Source organism: Carassius auratus, chromosome 20, assembly GCF_003368295.1.
Source record: "Carassius auratus strain Wakin chromosome 20, ASM336829v1, whole genome shotgun sequence".
Lineage (NCBI taxonomy): Eukaryota > Metazoa > Chordata > Actinopteri > Cypriniformes > Cyprinidae > Carassius > Carassius auratus.
The window spans coordinates 14,344,285-14,371,372 of NC_039262.1; the positions used below are offsets into that span (position 1 = coordinate 14,344,285).

Genomic DNA, 27,088 nt, shown 5'->3' on the forward strand with positions numbered 1-27,088 from the left:
TCCCACGTGTGTAGTGTCCAATGAAACTTTTTAATTCGATCGACAAATAGACACAGAAAAGCATTTGGCAAAAGGACAAAGAAAAGCAATTTGCAAATTGAGTGAAAAGTGTTTGCCAATTGCATTTTTAAAAAGCGAATTTCTAAATATTTATGAACTTTTTATTATTAATCCATGTTTTAAAATATGAATTAACTAAACAGTTTTCAATTTGTCTATTAATACATTTAAAAAATATTTTTTAAATGTATTGTTTTATTAAACTACATTAAAAACATGAATTAAATAAACCTCTTTAAATATTTCTAGTAATTTGTCCATGTTGAATTATTAAATCAATAAATTGAATATTCATTTTTTTTAAGTTTTAATTCAATTAATAAAAACATTTGAACACACATAAACAAACAATTAACTTTAGCTTCAATAAACTCATTATTTGCTGCTTATTAATAGCTAGTAAGTTGTTAAGTTTAGCTATTGGGAAGGATTATGGATGTCGAATATGGTAATGCACAATGTGCTTTTTAAATACTAATAAACCCATATGTTTATAATAGGGATGCTAATAATAAGCAACTAGTTAAGAGTGTGAACTGGTCCCTATACTAAAGCATTACCAAACATTTTTTATAGTTTACGTTTTAGCTAACATTGCTATGTCTGACTGGTTTTTAAAAAATTCTACAGCACAGAGATTCCTCTGGAACGATTAGTGTTCACTCCCTCCCACCAGCTAAGGTCACTGAACAAACAACGCCTTGTTGTTCCTCCACAACGAGGCACAAAATCATCTCCAAAACCTTGCCCCTTTCTGCTCCTCTCCTGGTGAAAATGCTGCCAACTTTCATCTAAACTTCTTCATTTTTGTTCTCTGCATTTTTCCTCTTGCTTCCTAATCTAGTTGTCTAATAAACCTGCACTTGTATATTCTAAATACGGTTACTTCTTCTAAACACCTTTTATCTTATTTTGTCAATATGGATAAAATCATCTGCTAAATGCATTAATATACATGTAAGCTCTCTTCCAGTACTCAGTGTATGCCTGACGACTAATAAAGGAATCCTGCTATATTTTCCTCTGTTGTGCTCAAAGCTGTTGAATTCCTGTCTTAAACAGCACAGTTACCAATCAATCCCACACAGACTCAATTTCTCAGCAGGGTGCCGTCCACACAGCGGTCAGTGTTGCCACAGTTAAACAATTTGTAACATAGTAGATTGAAAGGGGAAAAGCCAGTCAGAGAGAGAGCGAGACAGACGAATGGAGATGGTAAGGCTATACTCTGATGAAGAAATCTCACAAGCTCAGCCACACTGCGTCGCTCTGCTTGCGGAGTAACATGGCACGGCCCACCGTCACCTCCAGCTCTGTCACACTGATGGCAGGCAGGTACATCTGGCAGAAGTGCTGGGCCTGAAATAGCACATTGACAGTATTAGAGCAGGCTTTATCTCTATATTATGGAGATATATAAGAGGGTGCTTTACAGCCATTACTGTAATATTGCACACTTTCTGACCAGATAACACATACCTTCTCTCTGGATATGTTGAGTTTGCTGCCAATGATCTCTGCCATCTTGAGTCTGCTCTCAGATTTGGAGAGCATTGCAGTGAAGCAGTCCAGAGCCTGAAGGTAAAGCAACAAAAACATTTATCTTATAACAACACAGGATTTCTCAGTATTAGTGTTCTTGTGTCTTCAGCATTTAATGGTGAACACTATAATGTGATCCAACAAGCAAAAACCCCAAAAATGAATGTGACAGAGTGCTTGGTAGCCACTCACCTCTAGAAACACATTTTGTGCTGTGGAAGCACAAGAGTTGTCAAAATTTAAGAAGATTCTCTCACACCATTTCAGCAAGTCCCTGTATAAAAATAAATAAAAAAAAAACACTTTTGGAGAACTGTTGCTTTAAATATGTAGGCCTATAGAAAAAAAGAAAAACCCTCTACAAGATATTGATGACACTCTGCGTCAGTGTGTGGTATCTATTGTACACAGATAGTTATATAAATGATTTGCCCTGGCCCAAATCTCATACTGTGTTTCTGCTGGGCTCCACAGTGGGAACAGAGATCGATGTGTCATTGACTGCAGCAGAGTCCAGTGGAAAGCTGATGAACAGCCTGAGGCCCAACTACACAATGGATGGACACAGACTGATACATCACAACTCTGGAGTAAGGGTTTTATTGTAGAGTCACTGCTTCAGTTGAACTGTTTGTTACATTGTGAGGACTTAAATGACACTCATCATTTATTGATAAGTCTATGGAATCATTTCTCGATACAGAGCTATTTGTAAATGCCCACAAGCATTTAAAAGATACTGCACAAATACAAATTTGACTTGATGTTTAACTATTTATAAAATGTACAAATTAACCCTGTAGTACATTTTACTTATATCAGTAAATTATATCATTATGCAATTTTTTTATATCATTATTCAATGTTTTTATAATTATGCAATGATGATTTTGAAGACTTTCTTCTAATTCTAATTAAAAGCGTTACCTCAGAGAGAGGCTTCTGCCCTCCAGTGATGTGATGTGTTCATCTGATGTGTTGTGGGCTGCACTAGGACCCTGCGGACTGGAGCTGATTTGATGTCTGTCTCCTGTTAGCTGGCAGTAGATGTCCAAAAGACGCTCCACCACCACTGCCAGGTTAGGGTACCTCTTCATTAGGACCTGAACAGAAAAAAAAAATTGAATTTAAAGATATTATCAAGACCTAAACACAATCTATTTCAGTGTTAGGGAATAGCTTACTTGTTTAAGTTCCTCTCGGCTCATGTTGCCAATCTGCAGTTTACTCCAGTATTTGTCCAGAAGTGCAGCACGTGAACCCTGCGGTCGATGCCAGGCTCCTCCACTGTAAAACGTCCTAAAAATAGTGATGGAATCATTAATAAACTGATGTAAAAAACCTAGTTTAGAATATTTCTTATCAGCATATTAAAGACTGGAGTAATGGCTGCTGAAAATTCAGCTTTGGCATCACAAGATAAATTACATTTATATCAAAATACATTAAAATAGCAATTTTTTAATTGCAATAATATTTCATATATACATTACCTTCGTGTGGCAAAAAACTGGAATGATGGGGCCATCTGAATGCAGTCCTCTCGTCCTGGAATTGTCAATTTCTTGTTCTCCATGAGAGGGAGCAGAACAGATATCTATAGAAAAAAACAACAAGAGCATGATTAAATATAGCTTCATCTTCTAAACCATACAATTTAACAGCAAACCAAACCAGTTAAACCATTTATCAAAATAATAAATTGTCTTATTTATATATTTACATACAGTCTATTCACAAAGTCAGAATTTGACCACACACACACACACACATATATATATATATATATATATATATATATATATATATATATATATATATATAAATTACATAATAAAAGCATTATTTGTTTCTTTCTCACATTCAGAAGCAAAACAACATGTGCTATATTTCTTAAACAGCATTAAATTTACTGTAAATGCTCCGTAAACAGCTCTAATTAATGCAAATCAGTAACAAAAAAAGTATTTTCCCTAAACATTTCTAAAAAAAGACTATGTTTCCCATGTTTTTGTGCATTCACCACCCACCACATCTAAAGGAGCGTGATCAATGTCCTCCAGCAGAATCCAGTAACCTTTAGAGACTGCCTGGGTCAGGGACCCTGGCTGCCACACAAACTTTCCAGGTATATCTGTGCAGCGGTACATACCCAGCAACATCTACAGAAAAACAAATGCAGGAAATATGTGTGAGTGCTTAACAGCAGACAAACTTAAAATATTGTAAAACAATAAGCAGCTAAATGAAAATGTTCAAAATTCAAGCAACTCTCACCTTACTGTCGGTTTGATCTCCAAGCTGAACTTTGAGGATGTCAGGGGCTTTAATGTGCCCAGTGACAGCAGCAAGATATTCAACAAGAGCAGTTTTTCCACATCCAATTGGCCCTTCCAAAAGAATGGGCTTCTGGGAAGCCACAGCCATGGCGAGTCGCCGAAGATTTTGGCAGGTTGAATCCACCAGCACTAAATTACTTAAACTTGTCTGAAAATGTCATATTTAGTGACATTTCAATACATGCAAATTCTCCCATAACACACTTATAGAGGTTCTGGCTTACAACTGTCAACTGGCTTTGTTTAAAGTTCTTTTAAATCGGTCTTAATATTCTGCTTTTGGTTGTCTGTCATACCTGTTCGTCCTGTCGAGGGGTCCGTCTAGGTAGAATCACCCCACACACCACAGTAACACTCCGTGTCAGGTCTTCTGTCACCACCTGACCGCGGGTGACCTTATTTACCCTCTCTTTACGCCATACTGCTGAGCCCTGATTGGCCAAAACCAGAGCCTTTTCTACCTCCAGCAGCTGTGTCTCCTCGAGTGACCTACACAGATATGAGATTATCATTTTTAGAACAAGGTGAAAAAAAGGCACTTTAAAGTAAAAGATATTCAAACTTACTTCATTTTCAGATGCAGAATCTCTTCACTCGAAAGCACCTTCCTCAAAAATATCATTTTCTGGTTATCTGTCATGTGGGACACCAGGGCAAGGCACTGGGCAGTGTAGCTTAAAAAAAACACACAAAAAGAAACTGAGCAAAGATACAGATCGAGGATATTCTGAATACTTTCTGGACCATCTGAGAGGCTTTTTCTGATCTACAAATTGGCAATACCTTCTGACCATGACGTCACTGGTGAGAAGCTGTGAAACACAGGCACTCCAGTCCCACAGGACACGGAACTTCTCACAGTCGCTTTGGAGGAAGCGGAGGGTGGCCCCCATCAGGTCCCGTAATTTCATTCGTCTGGGCCCATACTGGATGGAAGCAGCCTCTTCACTGGTGAAGAAGAGTCTCTGAAATACTGGAGGAGAGCTGCTAAAATACCTCGCTGCAAACCTGTGAGAAAACCATTCAAATCTGTTCATAATATACTGGACATTTGTTCATTCAAATTCAGACCGATTTGCTAATGAATCGACTAATGACTAAATAGATTTGACAGATGTATGACTAAAAAAAAAGATACATGCTTACAAACAGATCAATTCAAACACATGCAATATCCAGCCAATTATATATATATATATATATATAATTTAAATCACTACAGAGGCTTCCATAACTTTTCCAAATGTATAATATCCATTTTCCATGTTAATTTTACAATTAAATGACATTTCCAGATTTTCCAATACTTTCAGAACCTATAATTTATCTTACATGTGATCCTGCATGGTTACTTACGCCTGAGCATCTGGACTGATGTTGAGAAGTTTGCTTAGAGCCACACACAAGCGCTCGTGGAGGTCATGATTCAGTCTGACGTCTCCTTTGATCCTTTCGGCATTCCTCTCCAAAAGGTCCAGGATCAGTGGTCGCAAGTGACGAGAAATGAGGAGGGTGTACTCCTTCTCCAACAGGAGCTGCGCAAGACATTCTAGTATACACTGCCTGTCCTGCTGACTCCATATCTATGAGGAAAAAATGTATGCCAGTCAAAACAATAAATAAATAATAAAATATGATAACAATAATGATTATAATAATAAATTAGATAATAATAATGATGATGATACTTTTGTAATTAATGTTCATTCATAGAGTCATCTTTAGATATTAGATTTCAATTTTTCTTATTGAAATAATGTCTACTAATCATGTAACGGTGATGATCACAGGACGAGTTGTAAGCCTTTACAAATCCTGAAATATTACCACTAATTATTTATATTTTTTTATTATTTGTCTTACTTTTAGCAATCATTATAATCCTATTGGAACCATGTGTCATTTTTGTGGTGTTTAATGTTGGAATCCGATTAGAAAATGCTCATATGGATACTTTTGGATTGGTTCCAAAGTATGAAAGATATTCCTACCGGTTTTTATATGCTGGTTTATATTCACACCAGTGAATATTGATCAAGGCTGCATTAGTGGTTTTTTTTTATATAATACTGTACCTTGTGAATCTGTCAAAATTATAAACCGTGGTTGTGTTTTAGCATGTTTCCAAAACCCAAACTTCAAACCATACTACAACATGTCCAAAATAATCCATTCATGCTCAAAACAAGACTGGATTCCCAAATAGACAAATATACAGAACACTTAAATTACGGTTATCATGAAAACGAATGGAATTAAAGCATTACTTCTGTATAAACAAGCAACGAGCAGCATGTGTACTACAGAAACGTGGGGGAGAGTGGTGTGACACACACGTTGTACTCGGCATGTGCTAAACAGATGAAAGCTTCTTATAACAGTCTTACAAAGTGCTCAGAACACGCGGTCTTACCTGTTTTGTGAGATATTTGCTGAGTTCGTTGTGACTTTTATCGATATGTCTAGAGATCGCACCTAGAGATGTCAGGCTCAACTCCAGGTTTTCCATTCTATCATTTGTCGTGAATATAACGTTAGGGATGTCCGACGATGCCTCTGCGGCTGTTAAAGCCTTTAATATTTCAAGTATTCTGCGTGATGGGAACCATAAGACGCATCACTCGCTTTGCTGTCTAGGTTGTATCAACACAGCGAGCACGTTCCCGTCAGTATTAAAATCCCAGTCCACATGTGAGTAAATGAAAAGCACTTCCGGGTCATTCGACTGTGTCGCGAGGCTCACGTTCCCTGCGTTGCATGTTGTGGTGTATTTGTTTTAGTACGAAACACTTATGTAGCAAATATGGCTTTTGTTACTATTCAGCGCGAGTGTCACGGCCGTATTTAATTCCCATTACTCTTCAAAACGAGTTTCTTTCATCTTATTTGGTCAACTCACATTAACGTTAAGCATTAAAATCATTGCAATCTGTATAAATACTTGGCCAGCAAGCAATAAACCATGAATAACGTGGTAAAAATTGCATGTTTTACATCATTTTGTCAAAATAATTTCAGCTGCACCATTTTTATGAATAATAAACATTTCTAGACTCTAGAAAAAAAATCATCTGAAAAGTAAAAAGGAACAGAATATACAGATTTTGAAAACAGTCTCCTATTCTAATATTAAGAAACGAGATACCCATAACGTTACATATAAAATACAATAAACTCTGCAGCATACCAGTACTGAAGAACTTAACTGAAAATTGCATAATAAAACATCCATACAAGTACCAAATATATATATATATATATATATATATATATATATATATATATATATATATATATATATATATATATATATATATATGTATATATATAATTATTGGTTTTAATAATCAGTATTAAATGATAACGGTAAAGACATTTTTTTTTTTTTTTTTAGAAAAGGAGAGACCGCGGGAAAATGATGTCATTTCCTGTTTGGCGAACGTGTATGGTGGAAGGTTGGCGCGGAGCTGGTGGAAGTATGCTACAAGAAATTTTTTAATCGCTGTCTACAAGAAAATTTGACATTACTGATTAACTGCAACTGTCATTATATTAGCGCATTAGCATGTGCGTCAGATCCTGAAGTCCGCTTTATGGTGTTTGACTCATCTCACAGATTTATATCCGCCTGTTGTCGTTAGCTCACCACCAGAGATACAGGTATTGTTCATATACTTGCATTTTATTTCACTCTATGGACATATTATAGTAATACTGTATTTTGATCGATTTAATTAGTCAGAGTTTGTGTAAATCCATGGTCGTACAAGTGTAGCTTGTGTAAGAATTATAGTGGAATCGTTGGGTGGGTTATTAGTTTAAAATTAAGTCTATAATTTAGTTTATATTTAATATAACTTTAAATGACTTAATTTCACTACAGTCTTTATTCTCTACATGACAGGAAGTGGTGTAGTTGAACTGACACATGCCCCCTTATGCTGTTATTGTCACTGTTTTCAGGAACTTAATGTGCCATTTTTCTTTTCTTCGGTAGCTGACTGAAATGGATTTAACAGATGAACTTTATGGAAATCTTGATGTCGAGCCGTTTGGTAAGACAGTCTGTCTCTCCTGTGCAACTGGCATTTGTTTATTTTCACCTAGTTAACATGCAGCTTTCAGGTAGAGTGCTACTGTGTTGTACCTGTTATCTAGTATTTACTTAAGCCTTTTTCACTATTAATACTTTAAGTTGATTTAAACATTTTCTTAGTAATCCTCAAGAAATCCTTTTAAAAATAACACATCATTAAATAATAATTAAACAATAATTCCTCAACAGCTTCATAATATCAAAGGCAAAATCAACCAAGTGTAGATAAATACATTAGATGCATGAGCAGAACAACAACTGCACTTGAAATTGAGGTTGGGAATGATCACATTAATACTTGGTTACATGTAGCTCACTGGAGTGCGCTGTCTAATATTTGATCCATATGTAATGTAATCCAGATAATCTTGTTTAATTCACCTCTTTTGATCTATTTCCCAATATCTCATCTGAACAGGTTCAGGGCTTTCCAAAGCACTGAAAACATAACTTGCATGTATTGGTCAAGTGTATATGCAGAATTTGCTGTTGCATTATGACATTATCAGTGTTTTTTACAGGTTCTCTGCATCACAGTGAGGACTCTGTGGATATTTACTCTGGCCTGGATAACAGCCCTAAGATTGATGGGCACAGAGGTGGGCTTCAATAATGAGTCATGAATTGAGTACATTCATAGTTTTTATTGAAAAGTAATTTGCTGAAATATGTGCATCACAGAAATAGCATTTTTAGACTTCAATAATCCAATAATTTTTTAATTAGGTAAAGTCAACCCACTCCTTTCCCCACGCACAATGGAATCAATGGATATATATGAGGACATTATCAGGGAAGAACAAGAAGAAAAGGAGGCAACTTATAATGAGGCATGTGATTAGATCTTTGAATATGGTTGCATGGCATGCTACTGGTTTGGTTTTGCATTTAAAAGAAATTGACAGGAAAGTTATGTTGTCTCATTGTACTCTTATTACAGTTAAAGCAAAAATTTGACGAAGCACAAAAGCAAGTTAAGGAACTGATCTCACAGTTACAGCTTTTGCAGACAAAGGTATTTTTTTCCTTTTAATGGTTGTTCTGTTATATATTCATTCTGAATACATACCCTCTACAAATTAGTTAAAACCTTGGAATAATTAATTTATTTTTTGCACTTTTTATATATAAAGAATTCCAGTTTGAACAGTGAAAACATACGCCTGAAGAAGAACATATGTGCGGTCCTCAAGACGGCTAAAATGGAGATTGTGCGTAAGGATGAGGAAATTAGCAGACTCAGCAATGGGTAAAAACTCAATTTCTGGTACCAAGATCAGCAAACAGATGTTTGATACTAAGCCTGGCTTGTGTCAGGCTTGGATGGTCTTATATAAAACTCACATCCCTGTTTGTGTGTTGTCATCACAGGTCTGGTCGAGGAAGTTATTTTCGTCGATCTCAAATGGAAATTGGTCCGGCAAACACAAGGCACACTTTAAACAATTCCACAAGTTCTGTTTTGGAATCACAAGGTGCTAGACAAGATAATGTTATGAGTGAAGTAAATCAGCACAAAGGTAGAAACTCCGTGTCGGATCCCTGTGCATATCCACCAACAACATCAACTACAGCAACACAACCATTTGAGGTGCTCCAGAGATGCCCTAGAACTGATCTTGATAGTCCTCTGCAGTGTCAGAATAAATCTACTGCTAAATCTGATAGTAAGACCCTCACTGTTCAACCACAGCAGGAGTCTGGACCAGTTCATCCTAACAGAACATCCACAATGGCAGATGTCTCAAATGCTCCCAAAACAAGTGATTCTACACTCAAAGTTCCTGACGCAACTACTGATTCTCAATTCAGTAACTTGAAAGACAATAAGAAAAGTTCATCAAAACAGGCAGACAAGCTAGAAATAACACAAAAATGCAGAAGCCGAGACAAAGAGTGTAGCTCGAAGGATACGAGTGTGTCACAAAAGGCTCCGAGAAGAGTGGACAGCAAATTAGGAAGAAACTGAAAAAGAGCTCATGAAAGACAATTTTGTGTCCAGTGAAAACAGGAATCAGCAGCCTGAGGTTCCAGATGTTCTTAAAAGTTCTGAACAATCAAAAAGCCCTTCCTCGCAGTCACACAAAGCCTCACCATCTGTCTCTTCCCAGTTATCCAGAAATTCACTTAAAACAGCAGCAGAAGTAGAGACACAAAGTCAAAGTTCCATGCATCATCAAAATCCAGATAGATCTAGCAGAGAAACGAAACACTCGAGCAGCACAACTTGTATTGTGGTGGATGAAGCAAGCCATTCCCGAAACCACAAAGGAAAGAAAAGAGATGCAAGTGGCCATGAAAAAAAAGAGGAGAAAAGTTCTAGTGCAGAAAGGAGGAGCAGCAGAACTGAAAGAAGTAGAGACCATGAGCAAAAGAGGCCGAAGGAGAGTGACAGGAGTAAAAGAAATGAGGGTAACAGCAGCAGCAGTAGTAGTAAAGAAAGAAGAAGCAACAGATCAGACAGTAGCAAAGAGTATGAGCGAAGGAACATACGGGAAACTGGTAATAAATCTGAAGATAAAAAATCAAAAAAACAAATTGATGCTTGTGGGCAAGATTTTATTTCTCTCAAATGGGATTCTCAACAAAAGGATGCTCATAAGGAGAAATCATCAAGCAGAATCAATGAACCATCATCAAAAAGCAAAAGATCTCATGGATATGACAAAGCTAGAAAGATGGAGGATCTGAAATGCCCGGTCAAGAATGGAAATTCTGAAAAGAGTTGTTTTGGAGACAAGGGTATAGACAAGGACCGGGAAAGAAAAAGAGGTGGACATTTGGATCATAGGGTACATAAGCACAGAGAATCAAAAAATTATCTTTCCAAATATGACAAAAAGAAATCTCCTAAAAAGCACAATGTTGTCGGAAAAGGTCAAGATAGTAAGAATGAGCAGGACAAACACCTTGAATCTGAGTCTTCATCAGTAGTAGCTGTCAGCAGCAGTCCCTGCAAAGCAGCTGAGGATAATAGTGCAGACAAAAAACTGAGTTTTATGGAAACACTGAATCTTACACTATCGCCTCTTAAAAAGCAAAAGCAGTCTTCTGATCTCAAAGAAGCAACATCTGAAGATGCCTCTCCTCATAACAGTATACTATCTGATGCTGGGGAGGAATTCTTTGTCATTGATGAATTAAAGAACAGCCAGAACATAGTTGAGGAAGTGGATGAGGTCCCTGTGCCCACAACTGCAGACCTGATCAGTTCTAGCAAAGAGTCTGGACAAGTTGTTGATCTTTCTACAGCTATAGTCTCTGAGAAGCCCTCAGGTGAACAAACGGATATGGATGTACAAGAAGAGAATGCCATGGAAAGTCAAGAGGCTGTGAACAAAGTGTCTGCCAGTGTTAAATGCTCAGAGGAGAAAAAGAACAAGATTTCAGGTTCCAATGTGTTAGACAAAGATTCATTATCAAAATTAACCCTTACAGGAGTATCTCTAAATCGTGTCTGTCATAACAGCACCAAAGACTCTCCGGGAATCATAGATAATTCTGTTCTGTTCTCTAATATTTTGCCTACTGAAACTTCAGAGGTAGAAGTTTCAGATGATATTCCTGATTCAATTGTTGAAGGTCATCAGCAAAAAGATCCTATTATTGATGTATCTGAGGACACTTCTCCATTGAAAATCCAAAGGAGTCCTCAGACCAAGTCTCATGATTTACCACCAGCATCAAATGGGATATGTCAAGATGATGTGTCATCCTCAGACAAGACACAAAGTATTCCTGAGATTAATTCTTCTAGGATTTCTGATAGTTCTGTCAATGTTGAAGTGTCCTCTAGCACAGTTAGTGCAGATCTTGATGAGCCACGAAAAGTTATTTGCGATTTTGAACAAGTGGATACTTCAGAACTGGACTGTAAAGGAACTGTGGAAGCAATTGATCCTTCAGAAATTATTGAAACACCGCACACATCTGAAAATCTGAAAACGTCTGAAAAATCCCATCAGAGTCCATCATGGGGTGAGAACAGTGTGGCTCCAAAAGATAGCACCGCTGTCAGAGAAGATGCCATGTCATCTTCCCAGCCCGATTTCTCAGAGCCAGATTCCACAGAGAAAGAGGATCAGAACACAAAGTCATCAAACCCTGTTGTGTTTTGCCCTGATGAAGACTCCATGATGCTTACTCTTAGGAACATCAGAGTTATCCCAGAGCCTCTCAGCCCTCTTACAAGCCCAGTCCGGCAGGTGAAGAAAGTACAGCCTCCAAGTTCTGAGAAGCAACCACATGTCAAATGTCTTAACAAAGGTAAGTGTTTCTTTTTTTCTTTTTTCTTTTTTGTTGAAAATATGGACTTATTAATGTAGGCAAGCCTTCTACAATAACCAGAACAGCATTATTTTTCTTAAGAACAATGCTGACTTGACCAAACGGGTCTGCAACTACAACTTACTAATTCTATTATTTATTTTTCCAAGATCTATCAACTGTAACCACTGGATGCAATAAGGATAAAGTGAAAATGGACATGAACAAGGAGAATAAGTCACCTGACTCTTCTGTCACAGCTTCCTCCTACAAAGGGACAAAGGATGCCCCCTCTGCTAGTGGAACTGAGGAAGATGAACTAGAGGATGGTGAAATAGTGAGTGAGAGTGAGGAAGAGGGACCTCTGTTTATTCAGACTCCTCCAAGAGAAAAGGACAAATCTACCTCAGGGACTGATTCAAGTCCAAAGCTATCTGCAGTTGGGAAAAGAATGTCCCAAAAGAAATCTTGTATCCCTGCTAAACATTCAGAGCGAAGCAAGAGTTCAAAGTCATCATCTAATGACAGTCCCACCTCAGGTAAAAGACGCTTTAAAACTGTCAGCCCACCATTGAAAGCAGCAGTCTATACCATAGATGGATTTATGGACATGATAGGATCAATTCGAGCGGAGTTGAGGAAAAAGTACATGAAGCTTCAGAAAAATGTCACTAAAACTGCCTTTTGCTGTATAGTGGATATGTCTCAGGCTTCTTTTATAGAATTCATTAATGCTGTTGACTTGGATAAATTGAGTTGCCAAGGTAATGACATCAAAGTTAGACTAAATAACATTATTTCGTCTATCATGAGCAAGGTCACCAAGAATGGCATCGTCAATCGTATCTTTGAGCAGAGAGCTGGAGACCTCAAGCAGAAGTTGTGGACATTTGTGGATGGGCAGTTTGACTTCTTGTTCAAGGAACTGAAGACCGCACTCAAAAATGGATCTGAGCCATCTAAGGATGCGTCAGTGGATAATAAAAATGCAACTCTTAAAAGAAAAGAGATTGAAAGTGTGGTGGCGGAAAAAGAACCTTTAAACACAACTGGGCATCTTCACAGAACCAATATGTCAAAAGTTGACATGGGAAGTATTGTTAGAGAGGCCCCTCCAGATAATCTCCCTCGCAGGGGCCTTGGGAGCAGGGGTAAAAACATAAAAGCTGTCATGAATGAAGATGATCAGCCGGCAAAGTTGGCAAGTGCAACATCAGATCTGCTTCCTCCTCCAACCTCTGAAAGGTCTGTCCACGAAGGCATCTCTGGATCTGAGACTAGAATTTCTTCCTATGTCCGACGTCTCTCCCATAATGGATCAATTCAGGATAAATCTGACTTTGAAATTCTTACAGAGCAGCAAACAACAAGCTTAACCTTCAACCTGGTCTCCGACTCTCAAATGGGAGAGATATTCAAGTGTCTTTTGCAAGGGTCTGATTTGCTTGAATCCAGTGTTCCCATAAGCGAAAATACAAGTTGGCCACTCAGCACACCTCGAAAGGAAGGACTTCCAGGGGAGAGTTTGATTGGGATTATGACTCCTAATAAGGCAACCCCATCTAAGTTCCTAACATCCTGGCCTTCCATTTCACCCTACAAGTTTGCATCAAATAGCAAAATGCTGGTAAACCCAGCAATTCTCGATGAGAGCTGCTTGTTAGAAGTTCCCTCTAGTTCTGAACCATGCCAGCTCCCTCTTCATTCAACTGTATTCTCGCAGAAATCATACTCTATCTTGGCGGAAGATCTAGCCGTGTCCCTTACCATTCCCTCACCACTGAAGTCAGATAGCCACTTGAGTTTCTTGCACCCTGGAACTGGACAGCCACTGTCTGCCCCTAACAGTGTCCTGAGTGCCCATTATAGTGAAGATGCTCTTCTAGATGGAGAAGATGCCACTGAGCAGGACATCCATCTTTCTCTGGACACCGACAACTCCAGTTGTGGGTCAAGTCCCAGCAGGACATGGGAGGGCTCTGATCCACCCTGTTTCCAATTCCAACCCAATTTACAAATGCAGGCTGTGGTAATGGAGAGGTCAAATGATCATTTCATTGTGCGAATAAGACGAACATCATCCGGTCCAATTGAAGGCAATCAAAATGAAGGGCAAGCGGCACCAGAATTAGCTGAATGCCCAGAGCCAACTCTTAAGCCTAATCTCACTTTGACCGATCCAGCCTTGGGTCCAGCACCTGAAGAGACGTCAAACAAAATCTCAACTAAGGTAAACGAGTCATGTCACATTTCAGAGAAAGCAATCGAAGCTCAACCATCTTCTGAAGGGGTTTGTGATGACAGTCCTGAGCCTGATACCGAAGCATGTGTTAATGGGGAAAGTAGTACAACAGAGACTGAAACATCAGAGGTGGTTTCCGGAAAAGTAAAGAACACCATACAGGGCTCAAGTGCACCAGAGGCTGAATCTGAGAGGGTGTCAAGGAAACGCAAGAAGCACAGATCAGCGACAAAGGCAAAGCGCCAAAAAGTAGAGAAATCTCAAGATAAACATTCTAAATCCAGGCATAAGAAAAGGACAAAATCCTCCAAAGAAAAAGACTCCAAAATTGCAGTACCCCAGGTGTCCCCAAGTAGCCTGTCTGCTAAGAATGTAATCAGGAAGAAAGGGGAGGTAGTGGTGACGTGGACCAGGTGAGTTTATCGAATTAATGCCAAAAAAGGGGTGGAAACTCTGTGTGCATCACGAAGTACAGAAATACACATTTAAGACAAAGCAAACAATTAATGAGCTAATGTTTTTTGAAGGGATGAAGATCGCGACATACTCATTGAGCTTAAAATGAAGGGAACTTCACCCAAAACATTTGCTGCTCTTTCAAAAAGGCTAAAGAAGTCAACAGAGCAGGTATGCTTCACTTTTGTGTTCTTATAAATATGAAGCAAGTAAAACAGCTTTGTAATAATGCTTGATGTTTTTTGACAGATTGAGGAGCGATTCTCTCAACTAATGAAGCTGTTCAAGAAGAAAGAGAAAATGGAGAATTGATTTTAATGACAAAGACTGAACTGACTTTATAATGGATGCTGATGCACATATCAAAATCTCCATAGACTCCGAAGGCAGAAATATACGTTCATTTTGAAAATCAGTGTATTATTTCTGTTAATGTTCATCTGTTTGAAAAAAAGCACTTACAGTGGTAACTTGCTAAAAAGATCTGCAGTAAATGGTACAATCTGTTATAGAGGCTTTTTTTTTTTTTTGTTAACTGTTATCAGATTAACAAAATTTCATAATCTGAGCAGACACCAATTAGGCTACATTTTTATTACCTGGAGATTTATTTTCAATGTGGTATGTTCTAAAAATCGACCTTGATCCCTGTCAAGGACATAAACGGACACGAAGTAGATAAATGACGGTTCATTAAATTTTTTGTCCATAATGCCCCATGCAAAGCCTTACAATTTACTTGTTTTTCAAGCTGGAGATTAATTTTTTTGTTGTTTTTGTTTTTCATTTGTTGATGCTGAAAAGTTTTTATGCAATGAAATGAAAAAAAAAAAGTATTCAAAAGGACATCTCTAGACTTTTGCAGCATTTGCAATGTCTTTTTTTTTTTTTGACTACCTCTGAAGACTACAAATGCTTTTAAATCTTTGACCTAAATGCTTATCTTCCAGTAGGCCTCATGTTTTGATCACTTCATTTTTCTCTCTTTTTGTTTTGTGTACAGTATGATGTTGGAATAACATGGCTCTAAATGTGGAGATGGAAAGAATATTTGTTTTGGTCCTCAATTGTCAGACTTATATTTTCACAATATTTTTCATTAGTCATCCTGATAGAAGCAACTTGATATTTTCATATTAAAGAGTAACGTGTTTGTTGTTTTATAGGTAATGAGTAAGGGGATTGATCCCTTGTGTATATATTTGTAAAGTTTAATTGAACTGAAAGATCTTTATGTTTGAACTCTTTTTAAACCATTTTATTTTTCTCAACGAGAAAAATGTAGATGTGGGAAAAATATGTTGTATGTTGTTTGGAAATACATTTTGTAAATATTTGTAACTTCTGATGAACCTCTCAAACTTTTGAAATAAAGCTTATTTATTTAAATGTCATATTTCTTTCGAGAACAATATTTCAGTTTCTAAACTGCATTCTTAAATGCATAATCTTCCTCAATGATTTGTAGCTCTTATTTTGGATTAGTAATTCATAATAAAGTTTTTATATATCGTGGTATTAAATAGAACCTACTTTGTTGAACCAAACGGTATCGGGAAATTAAAATGATACGGTCTGATTTAGATTGAACAAAAAACAAGGGCAAACTACTGATTTTAAATTTGAATAATTTTTCTATTAATATCAACCCACTGGTGGTTAAAAGTTTTCTTATAAAACGTAGCATAATATTTAGGCTTACTTTTACAGTTTGTAGCAGTGGGTATAAATGCAGTCTCTGAACAATTCAGAGCTCATCGACAATACTATGGTCCAGGCACAAATGGGATATTTAGGTCACAGTCTGGCAGTTGTTAACCTTACTTCACCTCTGAAAAAGTTCATTTAGTTTTTAGCCATTTCTAAAATTATACGAGAATTTCTAGACTCAAATAACAGCTGAATTCATACAAAAAATTCTAACTAAAATTCATGTATATGAACACTATAATATTTTAAATATTAATATAGGCCTACTGTAAGTGAATGAGCTTCAGCTGGCAAGCTGTAATTAAATCTCAACATTGTGCCTAGTGAAGTGTAATTGGTTACAAGCTGAACAGTATCCACTTGCTGAACTCTGCAGTTAATTACATATATCTTATTTCTAAGCCATTAACAGCTGAAGGTAGTTTTCAGCCACCCTCTTGTTACATCACTCTCAGACTACAGAAAACTAAAAATAACCCTGCAAGCATTTGACTATGAAATCGGATGTGTCTCATTGATCATCATGTCTCGCCAAAAAACAAAGGCTTTATTAATGAAATACTGACTTATTGCTTACTAAATACTGCACAATAGACACTGTACACATGATATTTTTCGGAATTAGTGAATAAGTATATTACACAACAATAAATGTTTCAAGAAGCATTGTGCTAAAATTAAATATGTAAAAATGTCTATAATTTTGGTAGACATTTGGTAATTTGGTAGTCAGGATAGCCAATACCAAGATGCATTCAGATTTTACAAGTATTTGTTATTAATTACCTAAACTTTCCACACAGGTCATGGGGTATTTTGAAATGGTTGCTAATATGTTCCCCATGACCCGCTCTGAACAGTTGTGATGCAAGTTATCCCCTCAGGGTACTGTCCAGCCTACAGATCGATAGCAGCATTGTATGAGTTCAATGCACAGAGATACTGGACTTCATTCAACAAAGCAATGTTCACAGAAGAGTACTAAACACTCCCACAACGAGGAAAGGATACTGGAGTTGTATGATATTGTTGTTGTGTGATGGACTGATGCAGCAAGTGTTCTGTGAATACAACAAAAATGTAAGTTTCCCTCTATAACTGAATGTAGTTAATCTAACATTTTTATGTTACCTATGTAGTCTATCTATCTAGAGATTTATAACCTTCACTCTTTAAGTTTTAGGCCATGCAAAAATGGGAGATTGGAACTTGCTAGGGAGTATCTTGGAGGAGGTTCACATTCACTCCACCATTGTGGGCAAAATCTGGCTCACCATTCTTTTTATTTTCCGTATGCTTGTGCTCGGGGTTGCCGCCGAAGACGTGTGGGATGATGAGCAAAGTGAGTTTGTGTGCAACACGGAACAGCCTGGATGCAAGAACGTCTGCTATGACCAGGCGTTCCCCATATCCCTCATCCGATACTGGGTCTTACAGATCATCTTTGTCTCCTCGCCTTCTTTGGTGTACATGGGACACGCACTGTACCGGCTCCGGGCACTGGATAAGAAGCGCCACAAGAAAAAAGCTCAGCTGAAGGTGGAGCTGGAGGAGACGGAGGCTTTGGAGGAGCACAAAAGGATTGAGAAGGAGCTTAGGAAGGTGGAAGAGCAGAAGAAAGTGAGGAAGGCTCCTCTGAGGGGTTCCTTGCTGCGCACATACGTGTTGCATATCCTAACAAGGTCAGTAGTGGAAGTGGGATTCATAGTGGGGCAATATGTGCTCTACGGTATCGGACTGTCGCCGTTATACAAGTGTGAGCGTGAGCCCTGTCCCAACAGCGTGGACTGCTTTGTTTCACGGCCAACAGAGAAGAACATCTTCATGATTTTCATGCTAGTCATCGCAGGGGTGTCCCTGGTCCTCAATCTCCTGGAGATTTTCCACCTTGGTGTGAAACAGATCAAGCAGGCCATTTATGGGTCCAAGTACACGGGAGATGATGAAAGTATTTGCAGGTCAAAGAAAAACTCTATGGTCCAACAAGTATGCATCCTTACCAATTCCTCACCACAAAAACTTATGCATTTGACACACACTTCCCTCGCACCTGTGTCCGATGGACAGACAGCACCCATGTCTCTCTATATGCCAATAACTGCTCCTCCATCTAGCCAAGAGGTGCCAAAAAGTGACACTAATGGACCAGAGCAGCCCCTCAGGCAGAACCGTCTTCCTAGCCAGCCTGAATTTCAGGCTCTCCAACAGTTGGGAGCAACAGAACGACGACCCACTTTAGACAACCGTCCACACTCCTGTAGCAGTGAGGAGTCTGGGCCCAAGGGCACTGGACCACCTAAAAACATCAGTCAGCAGCCCAGAACTTCACTCAGAGCCAGTAGCATAGAGATACCAGCAGCGTTACGGAAACAGAGCAGAGTCAGTCAATGTAAAGACTACAGCGAGGAGAGCGATTCCCCAGAGAGCGGGAACTACCCCACTGCCAGGAAATCCAGTTTCATGTCACGAGGGCTTTCAGAAAGCCCATCCGAAAGTGCAGCCTCCAAAAGTGGATCGGACACAGAGGCTAACCGTATAGCTCAAGGGGAGAGTCCAGCTATGACACCCCCTCCTGCCACTGGACGCAGAATGTCAATGGTGAGTAGAAAAACACACTACAATACAGTTTCTTCCACTCAAGCATGGTTTCAAGTGAGAATACTACCTCGACAGCAGTTGAGCGCTATGAGCTCTTTACGCTTTTAAAAACTCAAGGTGTACAGTCTCCAGACTGACGTGTATTGGACACCACACCACTATCAAGTTGAATTATTTTTACTTAACAGCCAGTTACTAGTTTCGAACAGTTTCATCACTTTGTCAACAAAATCATGAACATGTTTGGTATTTAAAAAAAAAAAAAAAAAAAAAAAAAAAAAAAAAAAAAATATATATATATATATATATATATATATATATATATATATATATTATGTATACAGAGTATACATTTTCAATATTGATATCTAGGCTAATGATTAATTTAGTAAATATGAACAACTTCTCTATCTTTTCAGAGCATGATTCTGGAACTGTCTTCAATCATGAAGAAGTAACATTTTGGAGTTCGAAGTATCAGCTGTCCTCTGGGCAGAGAGCAATGGGATGGATATTGCTGTGTATTCCTCTGGCTTATTTTTAATTGACTCCATAATTACTGCAAACATTATGATTACACATTAAAGTCATTTAACTGACTTGCTGTAGTGCTGCTCTCAATAAACGCTTAAAATAAGAAGAAAGCATTTATAACACATTTCTTTCCAGTGGTTGTATCATTTCTGTTTTTCAATAACTGTGCTGTGACATTTTGCATAATAATCTACGACTGAGCTCAAAGAGTAATGGATATCATAAATCATTCTTTAAAAATGCAAATCGACTTATGACATTTCATTGACAATAATTAAAAATAGACTTTTGTACAATTTATCGATAGTGGTGGATATCATTTGATATGTTTTTGAATCAGTCAAGATTTAAGGGCTTTATTTTTTTTTCTCAAGACATTTTTAGCAAATAGCATCAATAGTTACCAATCCCTGGTGCTAAATAAAGTGCTTTTGTATTCACTGCGATATTATTATTAGAACTTTTGTTGTCTTTATCCTACATTTTATACGTAATTCTTAATATTTAATAATATTATAACGAAATATCTCAAATCCATCCTTTGTATTACCTCAAACTGCTCTGAAGCAGATGATTCCAGAATGAGAAATTGCTCTACTGCCATCTGGTGGCGAACTTCATTTTATACAAATATTTTACCTCGTGATTATAGTATGTTGAACTATGTTGAACGTGAATACACGTCTTTTTTTACATTTTAAATTTTATTTCCATTAGTGGGAACAAAATAGATCTTACTAACAGATTTCAGGAAATTGGCTCACCCAGGCCATAAGCTAAATTTTGTCTCACACTAGATACAGTAAATCTCCTCACACAGCTGAGGCAAATTTCAATATGTTTTAATTCTTGAGTAGGCTACTTGGGCAAAACTTGAGTGAAAACTTGAGTTTTCTTGTCTCTCACAAATACAGCTACAATAATACATCAATATTATCAAATATTAATCGGAGGTACTCACAAATATATAATTAAATTCAAAAAATGAATTGACATGCAGGATGTTTTTTCCCCTACCCACAAAAGACTTTAAGGTGGTTAGAAAATCACCAATTTGCAAATCTCACACATGACCTATGTAAATGAAGAGAAACTCAAACCCCCTCAACAAATGCTATATTGTTTGTGTGACCGAGTTGACTTAACTAAGGGGTTAAAACAGAACTATAAAACTTACCAGAGTGTGTGCAGCCTTGTTGAACTTAAATCAGGTCAAGTTTGGAAAGAGGGCCTTCAGAATGAATTTTGCCTGATTTATTTTTTTATAAATCAATTTTATGAAAATAACTGAAATTAGAGTTAACCTTTCATGTGGAAATATGTGTTGCCTTCTTGAGCATCAGTAAATGTTTCCACCTTTTATAATAGCTATGTATGAGTCCCTCAATTGCCTTCAGCTTAGTGTGAAAAGAAGGATCTCAAAAGCATAGGATCACTGTTGTAAAGGGTTAAAATATGCAGAAGATGCTGGAAAACCAAAGAATGTGCAGGAGATGGAGGATTTTTCTGAAGAACAGCAGGCAGCCAAACTGCTCAGGACCAACGCAGGAGTCATGAACAACAGAAAGACAGTCATGGATCAACCAGGAAACTACACAGTATGAAAATTCAAGGGTACGTAAACTTTTGAACGGGGTAATTTTTATAAAATCATAATTTTGTCTCGTGGACATCATATATACATCTGTTATGTGAAATAGCTTATTCAGTGCAGTATTAAATAATCTTCTGTACACACCTGTATATATATATATATATATATATATATATATATAAACACACAAAAAAATAAGAACTTATAAATTCAAATATAATTTTTTTCCTAAATGCACTTATTGAACAATGAGTGGGGAATCAAGCAACTACAACACAACTTACATGATATGTTTCTTTATTTCATAAACAGAAATGGTGTCTAGACAAAATCTGTCAATTATATAACACTAGCAATTGAAATGCATGAAAATGAGTCCTGCACAATACCGTATGTACAATGGTTTTTAAGTCGTTAAATTCATTAGGGTCATGTAGCATTTCGAAATGAAAAAAAAAATTATAACTCTTAGTCCAGAATAAGCAAAGGAACAGCTACCTCAAATCGACAATATTAACACAAAACAGCCTTCTAGAAAAAATGCGATAAAGAGTCAGAAAGAGAGATAGAGAGAGAAAAAACAACTTGTGTGACTAAAAGCCAAAGAGCTATTCCATTAAAAATGATGCACCAAAATCTACCAATACAATAATCCATATAATCTGTGTAAAAAGCATGTAGAAAAAACACCTGATGCAGTTTGCTGATACAGTCATTGACCAGTAATGAGAGGTATGAAGGATTTCACAGGTAGATAAGTGTGAGAGAGAGAGAGTCCGCTCTGCTAGCCGAAACATGGGGGCTCACAGCCCCTGCATACACTCTTCACTTGTATGTGAACTATGGCCTCTGGAAGTTCTAAGGCAAAGTTGGAGGTGCACTTTGTATTCATGGTACACTGGAGCATCCCCGTCGGGCAAAAAGACAACTTGAGGAAAAGGAGCATAGTTATCAAACGGTCATTTCTCTGTTCGCTTGTAAAAATGTACAAAACAAAGAGACAGAATGCTAATCCTATCCATTCGAACGAGCCTCACGATTTCTATGTACATGGCAAAATTCTCGTAAAACATGACACCTTTTTGTAAACATTTTGCCTTTTTCTTATGCCGTTATCAGTCCAAATACTAAATGTTTTATAAAGTTAAGCAAATTGTGAAAAAGGCATGTTTTTGAGCAACCCTTTGGAACGCCAGTGTTCATATTTCAGAGGAGCAGCACGAACGAAACAAACCGACCAAATTATTCAAACAAATGACATTAAATGGGAGCTTACATAGATGAAGACATGTAAGGTGTTTTCTTGTACAGTATTGGTTCTCAATACATTTACGAAGCTTAAAATACACGTCTTTTGAACGCAATTGCAAATCGAAAGCTTAAACGATTAGCTGTAGCAGCCAATTGACAACCAAAAACGAATTGCTGGATTTTATTTTGAGATATTTCATAGCCCTTGTTGGGTTTACATCCAAAATAAGTGTGCAAAACTAGTTGGTTTTCTTTACGAATCAATTATTCTTAGCTTAGAAACTCTACAAAAAATCAAATAAAAATCATGCTACCCACCCATTAGCTTTATAAGACACACACACACACAAACAAAAAACACGCAAGACACAAAAATACGCAAAGAACGAAAGCTGAGCTCACCAGCTACCATCAAAAATGTCTGAAAACCAAAAAAAAAAAAAACATTAAAACCTTGGCACGCACCCTGAGACAAGATACAAGAGCAACCATGAGTCTGATATGAAAATAAAACCTCTGTAAAACAACAAAAACGAGCAGAAGTGTTGTTGAGAGGAGAGCTAATAAGCTTATTTGACCTGTGACCAGGACGAACCCTTGAAGTCACTGTGGAGGCAAACATGATGCAGCGTTTGGTAACAGAGGCTAACAGAGGTCAGAATTCCAATCCGTGTCACTCACTCCCGGTTTCTTCCACCGTTTCTTCCACATCTGCATCGAAACATCGGCCTGAACCGAAGTATCCCCAGGCTCTTAAGGCCAAGTGTGCAAGCGTGAGGAGTCAGCCATATCACAGACAGCACAGAAATAAACAAGAGCACAACAAACACTGCTATGCAAGGGAACATAAATAAAAGCAAATTTGGGGAACTGTTTTAGATCGCCTTGACGCAGGTGTGACCTTTTGTTTTGTTTTTTTTCTCCAGAAGTGTCAAAATTGTGGACATCGATTCTCAAGTGTACGACAGTGTGCTTGTCAAGTGGAAGTACATGCTTTCCACGCTTCGTTATCTATACAACATGAAATAAGAAAAACGCATCATTATAGGGATGATTTGCATATGTGTGCACAAATGTCCACTTGGACCCATAAATCTTTAGTTCTAGTCATGTACCTGATTACAATTTAGAAATGGCAAATACTGTTTCAATTTCTTTAGAGAGAAGTGAAAGAGAAAAAGATCCACAATGAAAACAACAGCACAACTATTCATCACAACACCTCTAGATTCTACATCCCAGGAGACACACTCCACCCAGTGTGATGTGTGTGTGTCTGTGCGTGTGTGTGTGTGTGTGCTTGCATATGAGAGGGAGAGGGGAATATCTGAATATTTATCAATCAGACTAGCAAATACATAAGCACGCATACATAGAGCTCTAGGGGTTAAAGGTCATTCAAATAATATAGAACTATGTCAAATGAGAGGCATTCCCAACTGTTGGGAGATCCAATTTTTCAAGAAAAACGCTTTCAGTTTATGCTAAACTAAACCAGAGGAAACAACCATCGAACTGTTTTCTGAGGCCTACATTTTGAGGCAAAGGAACCTAAAAAAATATATAAAACAAACAGGCAGCATGCAATCCCATTAGTATGGATATACGTGTCTAACAAATGTACAATAAAGAGAAATACAGGACGACTTTAAAAAATGGGTTTAGTCCACATCCATCTCAGATCAGATTTACGTTGCTTTTTAAAAAGATGCTATTTTTGTTTAGTGTCTTCCATAAATATGCAGTTTGAACACTCCCCTATTTTTTTCTTTTATTTAAATGAACCTGAAAACGTTCTTTATAAGATACCAAGTCACTAAAGATCATCTGGCTGAAAAGACACTTTTAAGTGTATGCGTTAAGTGCTTCAATTTCAGACTTTTTAGGGTCCTGAAAAAGAAATCTACCCTTTCTGAAGTGCTAAACGGACAAGGAGTGCTGAGGGAAGAAAAAAAAGCCAAGAGCAAGGCCCTTTAACTGACTTCAACATCATTTTCCTGTTCCTGTCAGAGCGGTAAAATGGGCCGTAACTGAAAGGGTGTGTGATCGTCACGACGTTTTGTTTTAGATAACACTGTTCGGAGGTGTCCGTGAACACACTGTAAATACTGATAAGAAATAAGGTTTCCTCAGAGAGCACTTTTTCACATTTAAAGGAGAACAGCTCACTGTTATGCACACCGTTTTCATCCAAATTACATGCAAGGGGCTTTATGTGCTGCTCTGGGCTGGGGGGATTCGTATGCGAGCGTGTGTGTGCATGCGTGAGTGTAAGAATGCTAGTTTCCTGAGTTTAAGCACACCCATCGTCATGGGGAATTCATTTGAGACAGGAAACAGCAACAACCTTTCCCTCTGGGACAAAAAGGTGCTTGATAAAACCCCAGTAAAAAGAAAGCAAAGAAAAACGAAAAAGCCATCTAAAGTTCTACCTGTACAATATAACCGAAACCATCTCCATGCGCCGCACTATTTACAATATGCTTTCTGCCGAGCAAGCACTTCTCGAAAACATCCAACGGTACAAGTATTGCTGACGCAAAAGGGGGGCGAAACTTCGATGCGAATCATTCGTCGCTCCGTCGTACTTTCTTTCGTATCAGTGCTGTGGAAGGCAAAGGAGGAATGTTTTAGATACCACCATCTGTACAAATTAAGTGTTGCGGTACACAGACACTACTAACGTATGATGCAGAAGACATTTTTGCATATGGACATTTACAGTCTAGCTGCTGTAGGAAAAAAACTAAACGGTATTTTTTTTTTTCATGAGTTATACTGAACATTCAGAATATTTCCTGAGTTTGAATTTACTGTGACAAGGGCCACAAAGAGAAAGAGAAGGAGTAGTAGAGATTAAGTGGAGAGAGAGAGAGAGAGAGAGAGAGAGAGAGAGAGAGAGAGAGCAAAAAGCTGCTGCTAGGTCCATAGAGGTCTGAATTTGAGATGTGGTCAGAGCCCATCCCATCTGAATGGACTGTAAATGGAAACAGACAGTGTTGTCACTGTCATGGAAAGGTGTAGCACCATCGTGAAGTTCTGTGAGAAGGTCTCAGCCACTCTGCCATGGCTGAACGAGAGAGAACCTGGAGAACAGTATTGCTGCTGTTAAGACAACTGTAGTGTCAACCTTTGTTTTAAAAAAGACAATAAAAAGACATAAATAGATATATAAAAAAAATCAAAAACACTGGCAGAGGCTGGCCATCTCAACAGCCCTCGATTTTTGAGGGTTCATCAGAAGACAAATCTAAATTAAATAATGATAAAAAATAAAAACATCGTAAAACAAATCTACACAGAGAAACCACTGTCATTAGGTACAGTCCTTTCTGTTGGGCTGTTCGTCGGTTGTACATTTATCTGTCATCTCTTGACAGAAGTCTACCGTCACCGTCTGATTGGACTGTTCCAGGGACAGGTAGGCGGAGCCAGGTTCTTGCTCCTCCCTGTCGTTGCTTGTGTCTTCGGAGCCGTTTCCAGTCTTCCACTGGGTCAGTCGCGGTTGACAGTCTTTTGTTGTGGCTGATTTGTGGAAGCTCTGTTCGGGGGTGGAGCAAGCGGTGAGGTCGATGCTGCCGGTGGGCAGGGCCTGGTTGCCGGGGCGCAGAATGGGGCAGTAGTGATGGACCTGTTCTGGGCTCAGCTGCACGTCTCGACACACCTCCTCAGACAGACAGGAGAAACTCTCCCATAACTCTCCCATGCACGTCTTCAACTGGTTGCGCTCTGTTAAGAGCTTCTCCTTTTCACACACCTGCGGGGTGGACACACAGAAAACACAGAAAACATTTGAAACCTGTGTGCAGCACAGTTCACACACTCTTTGACTAATAAATAACCATGATCTTGCATGATTTTCCGAGCTGTTAATGATTACGAATGAGTATTTTTAGACATCGTTTGGGAGAGACACATTATTTGCAAATTTGCATGTCAAGTATCATTTTTTTGAATGATTAGATTTACTTTTATCAGTTAAGGGTGAAAACACTTATCAGATAATCTAATGTGCCATGTTTTCCACTCTTAATCAATATATCAAATATCAATATTCCAGTGCAGCGTAAAAATAACTATACTTTTTCATATTGAACATTATCTTATATGTATGTACATATGATATGTAATAGATTTATTCAGCAAATATGCATGACATAGATAAAAAGCTTTTTAATGTTACAAAATATTGTATGTTTAACTTAAAGAATCCAGAAAAATATAAATATAAGAAATGTTTTTTGAGCATCAAAGCAGCATTTTAAAATAATTTGTGTGTGTGTGTGTCTGTGAGTGTGTGTGGAAAACAGTTTGACAAAAACAGTTGTTTGAAAAGAACAATGTAGAAAAGTTATTTTAATTTGTAATAGTATTTCACAATACCGCTGTTTTACTGTATT

The 27,088-nt window shown here is 37.8% G+C and overlaps 4 protein-coding genes across 5 annotated transcripts in view; 2 read left to right on the forward strand and 2 right to left on the reverse strand.

Moving 5' to 3' along the window:
• mdn1 (midasin AAA ATPase 1) overlaps positions 1 to 6,450 on the reverse strand; it is a 38,862-nt gene extending 32,412 nt beyond the window's left edge. Inside the window, exons 1-13 of the mRNA XM_026195082.1 lie at positions 6,355 to 6,450; positions 5,298 to 5,524; positions 4,725 to 4,949; positions 4,508 to 4,615; positions 4,238 to 4,430; positions 3,880 to 4,089; positions 3,633 to 3,764; positions 3,096 to 3,199; positions 2,787 to 2,901; positions 2,530 to 2,705; positions 1,795 to 1,876; positions 1,540 to 1,635; positions 1,307 to 1,419 (exon numbers count right to left, since the gene is read on the reverse strand). Of these exons, the coding sequence (XP_026050867.1) occupies positions 1,307 to 1,419; positions 1,540 to 1,635; positions 1,795 to 1,876; positions 2,530 to 2,705; positions 2,787 to 2,901; positions 3,096 to 3,199; positions 3,633 to 3,764; positions 3,880 to 4,089; positions 4,238 to 4,430; positions 4,508 to 4,615; positions 4,725 to 4,949; positions 5,298 to 5,524; positions 6,355 to 6,450 (1,877 nt within the window). The remainder of the gene's footprint in view (positions 1 to 1,306; positions 1,420 to 1,539; positions 1,636 to 1,794; positions 1,877 to 2,529; positions 2,706 to 2,786; positions 2,902 to 3,095; positions 3,200 to 3,632; positions 3,765 to 3,879; positions 4,090 to 4,237; positions 4,431 to 4,507; positions 4,616 to 4,724; positions 4,950 to 5,297; positions 5,525 to 6,354) is intronic.
• Positions 6,451 to 7,381: 931 nt separating this feature from the next.
• LOC113037740 (CASP8-associated protein 2) lies at positions 7,382 to 16,395 on the forward strand. Its single transcript, XM_074559784.1, is given in 11 exon segments — positions 7,382 to 7,601; positions 7,939 to 7,996; positions 8,559 to 8,636; positions 8,764 to 8,867; positions 8,978 to 9,052; positions 9,171 to 9,286; positions 9,409 to 9,994; positions 9,996 to 12,303; positions 12,474 to 14,958; positions 15,073 to 15,172; positions 15,251 to 16,395. Coding segments are annotated over 10 exon segments (5,964 nt in total). The 5' UTR covers positions 7,382 to 7,601; positions 7,939 to 7,947; the 3' UTR covers positions 15,314 to 16,395.
• Positions 16,396 to 17,688: 1,293 nt separating this feature from the next.
• LOC113037758 (gap junction Cx32.7 protein-like) lies at positions 17,689 to 19,931 on the forward strand. The gene is made up of 3 exons (XM_026195108.1): positions 17,689 to 17,791; positions 17,889 to 19,309; positions 19,729 to 19,931. The coding sequence occupies exons 2-3, from the start codon at positions 17,906 to 17,908 to the stop codon at positions 19,765 to 19,767; spliced, it is 1,443 nt and encodes a 480-aa protein (XP_026050893.1). The 5' UTR covers positions 17,689 to 17,791; positions 17,889 to 17,905; the 3' UTR covers positions 19,768 to 19,931.
• A 1,786-nt stretch (positions 19,932 to 21,717) lies between these two features.
• The window catches only part of LOC113037749 (transcription regulator protein BACH2-like), a 43,769-nt gene continuing 38,398 nt past the window's right edge, over positions 21,718 to 27,088 (reverse strand). For both annotated transcript variants that reach the window (XM_026195098.1, XM_026195097.1), the window contains exon 5: positions 21,718 to 26,445. In XM_026195098.1, the coding sequence (XP_026050883.1) occupies positions 26,005 to 26,445 (441 nt within the window). In that variant the 3' untranslated portion in view covers positions 21,718 to 26,004. The remainder of the gene's footprint in view (positions 26,446 to 27,088) is intronic.

What these genes read in the sequence shown, in the direction of transcription:
- LOC113037758 (XM_026195108.1), top strand. Translation starts at nt 17,906, where the DNA reads ATGGGAGATTGGAACTTGCTAGGGAGTATCTTGGAGGAGGTTCACATT. An exon ending in CTGGACGCAGAATGTCAATG is followed by an intron (nt 19,310 to 19,728) that starts GTGAGTAGAAAA and finishes CTATCTTTTCAG; the next exon opens with AGCATGATTCTGGAACTGTC.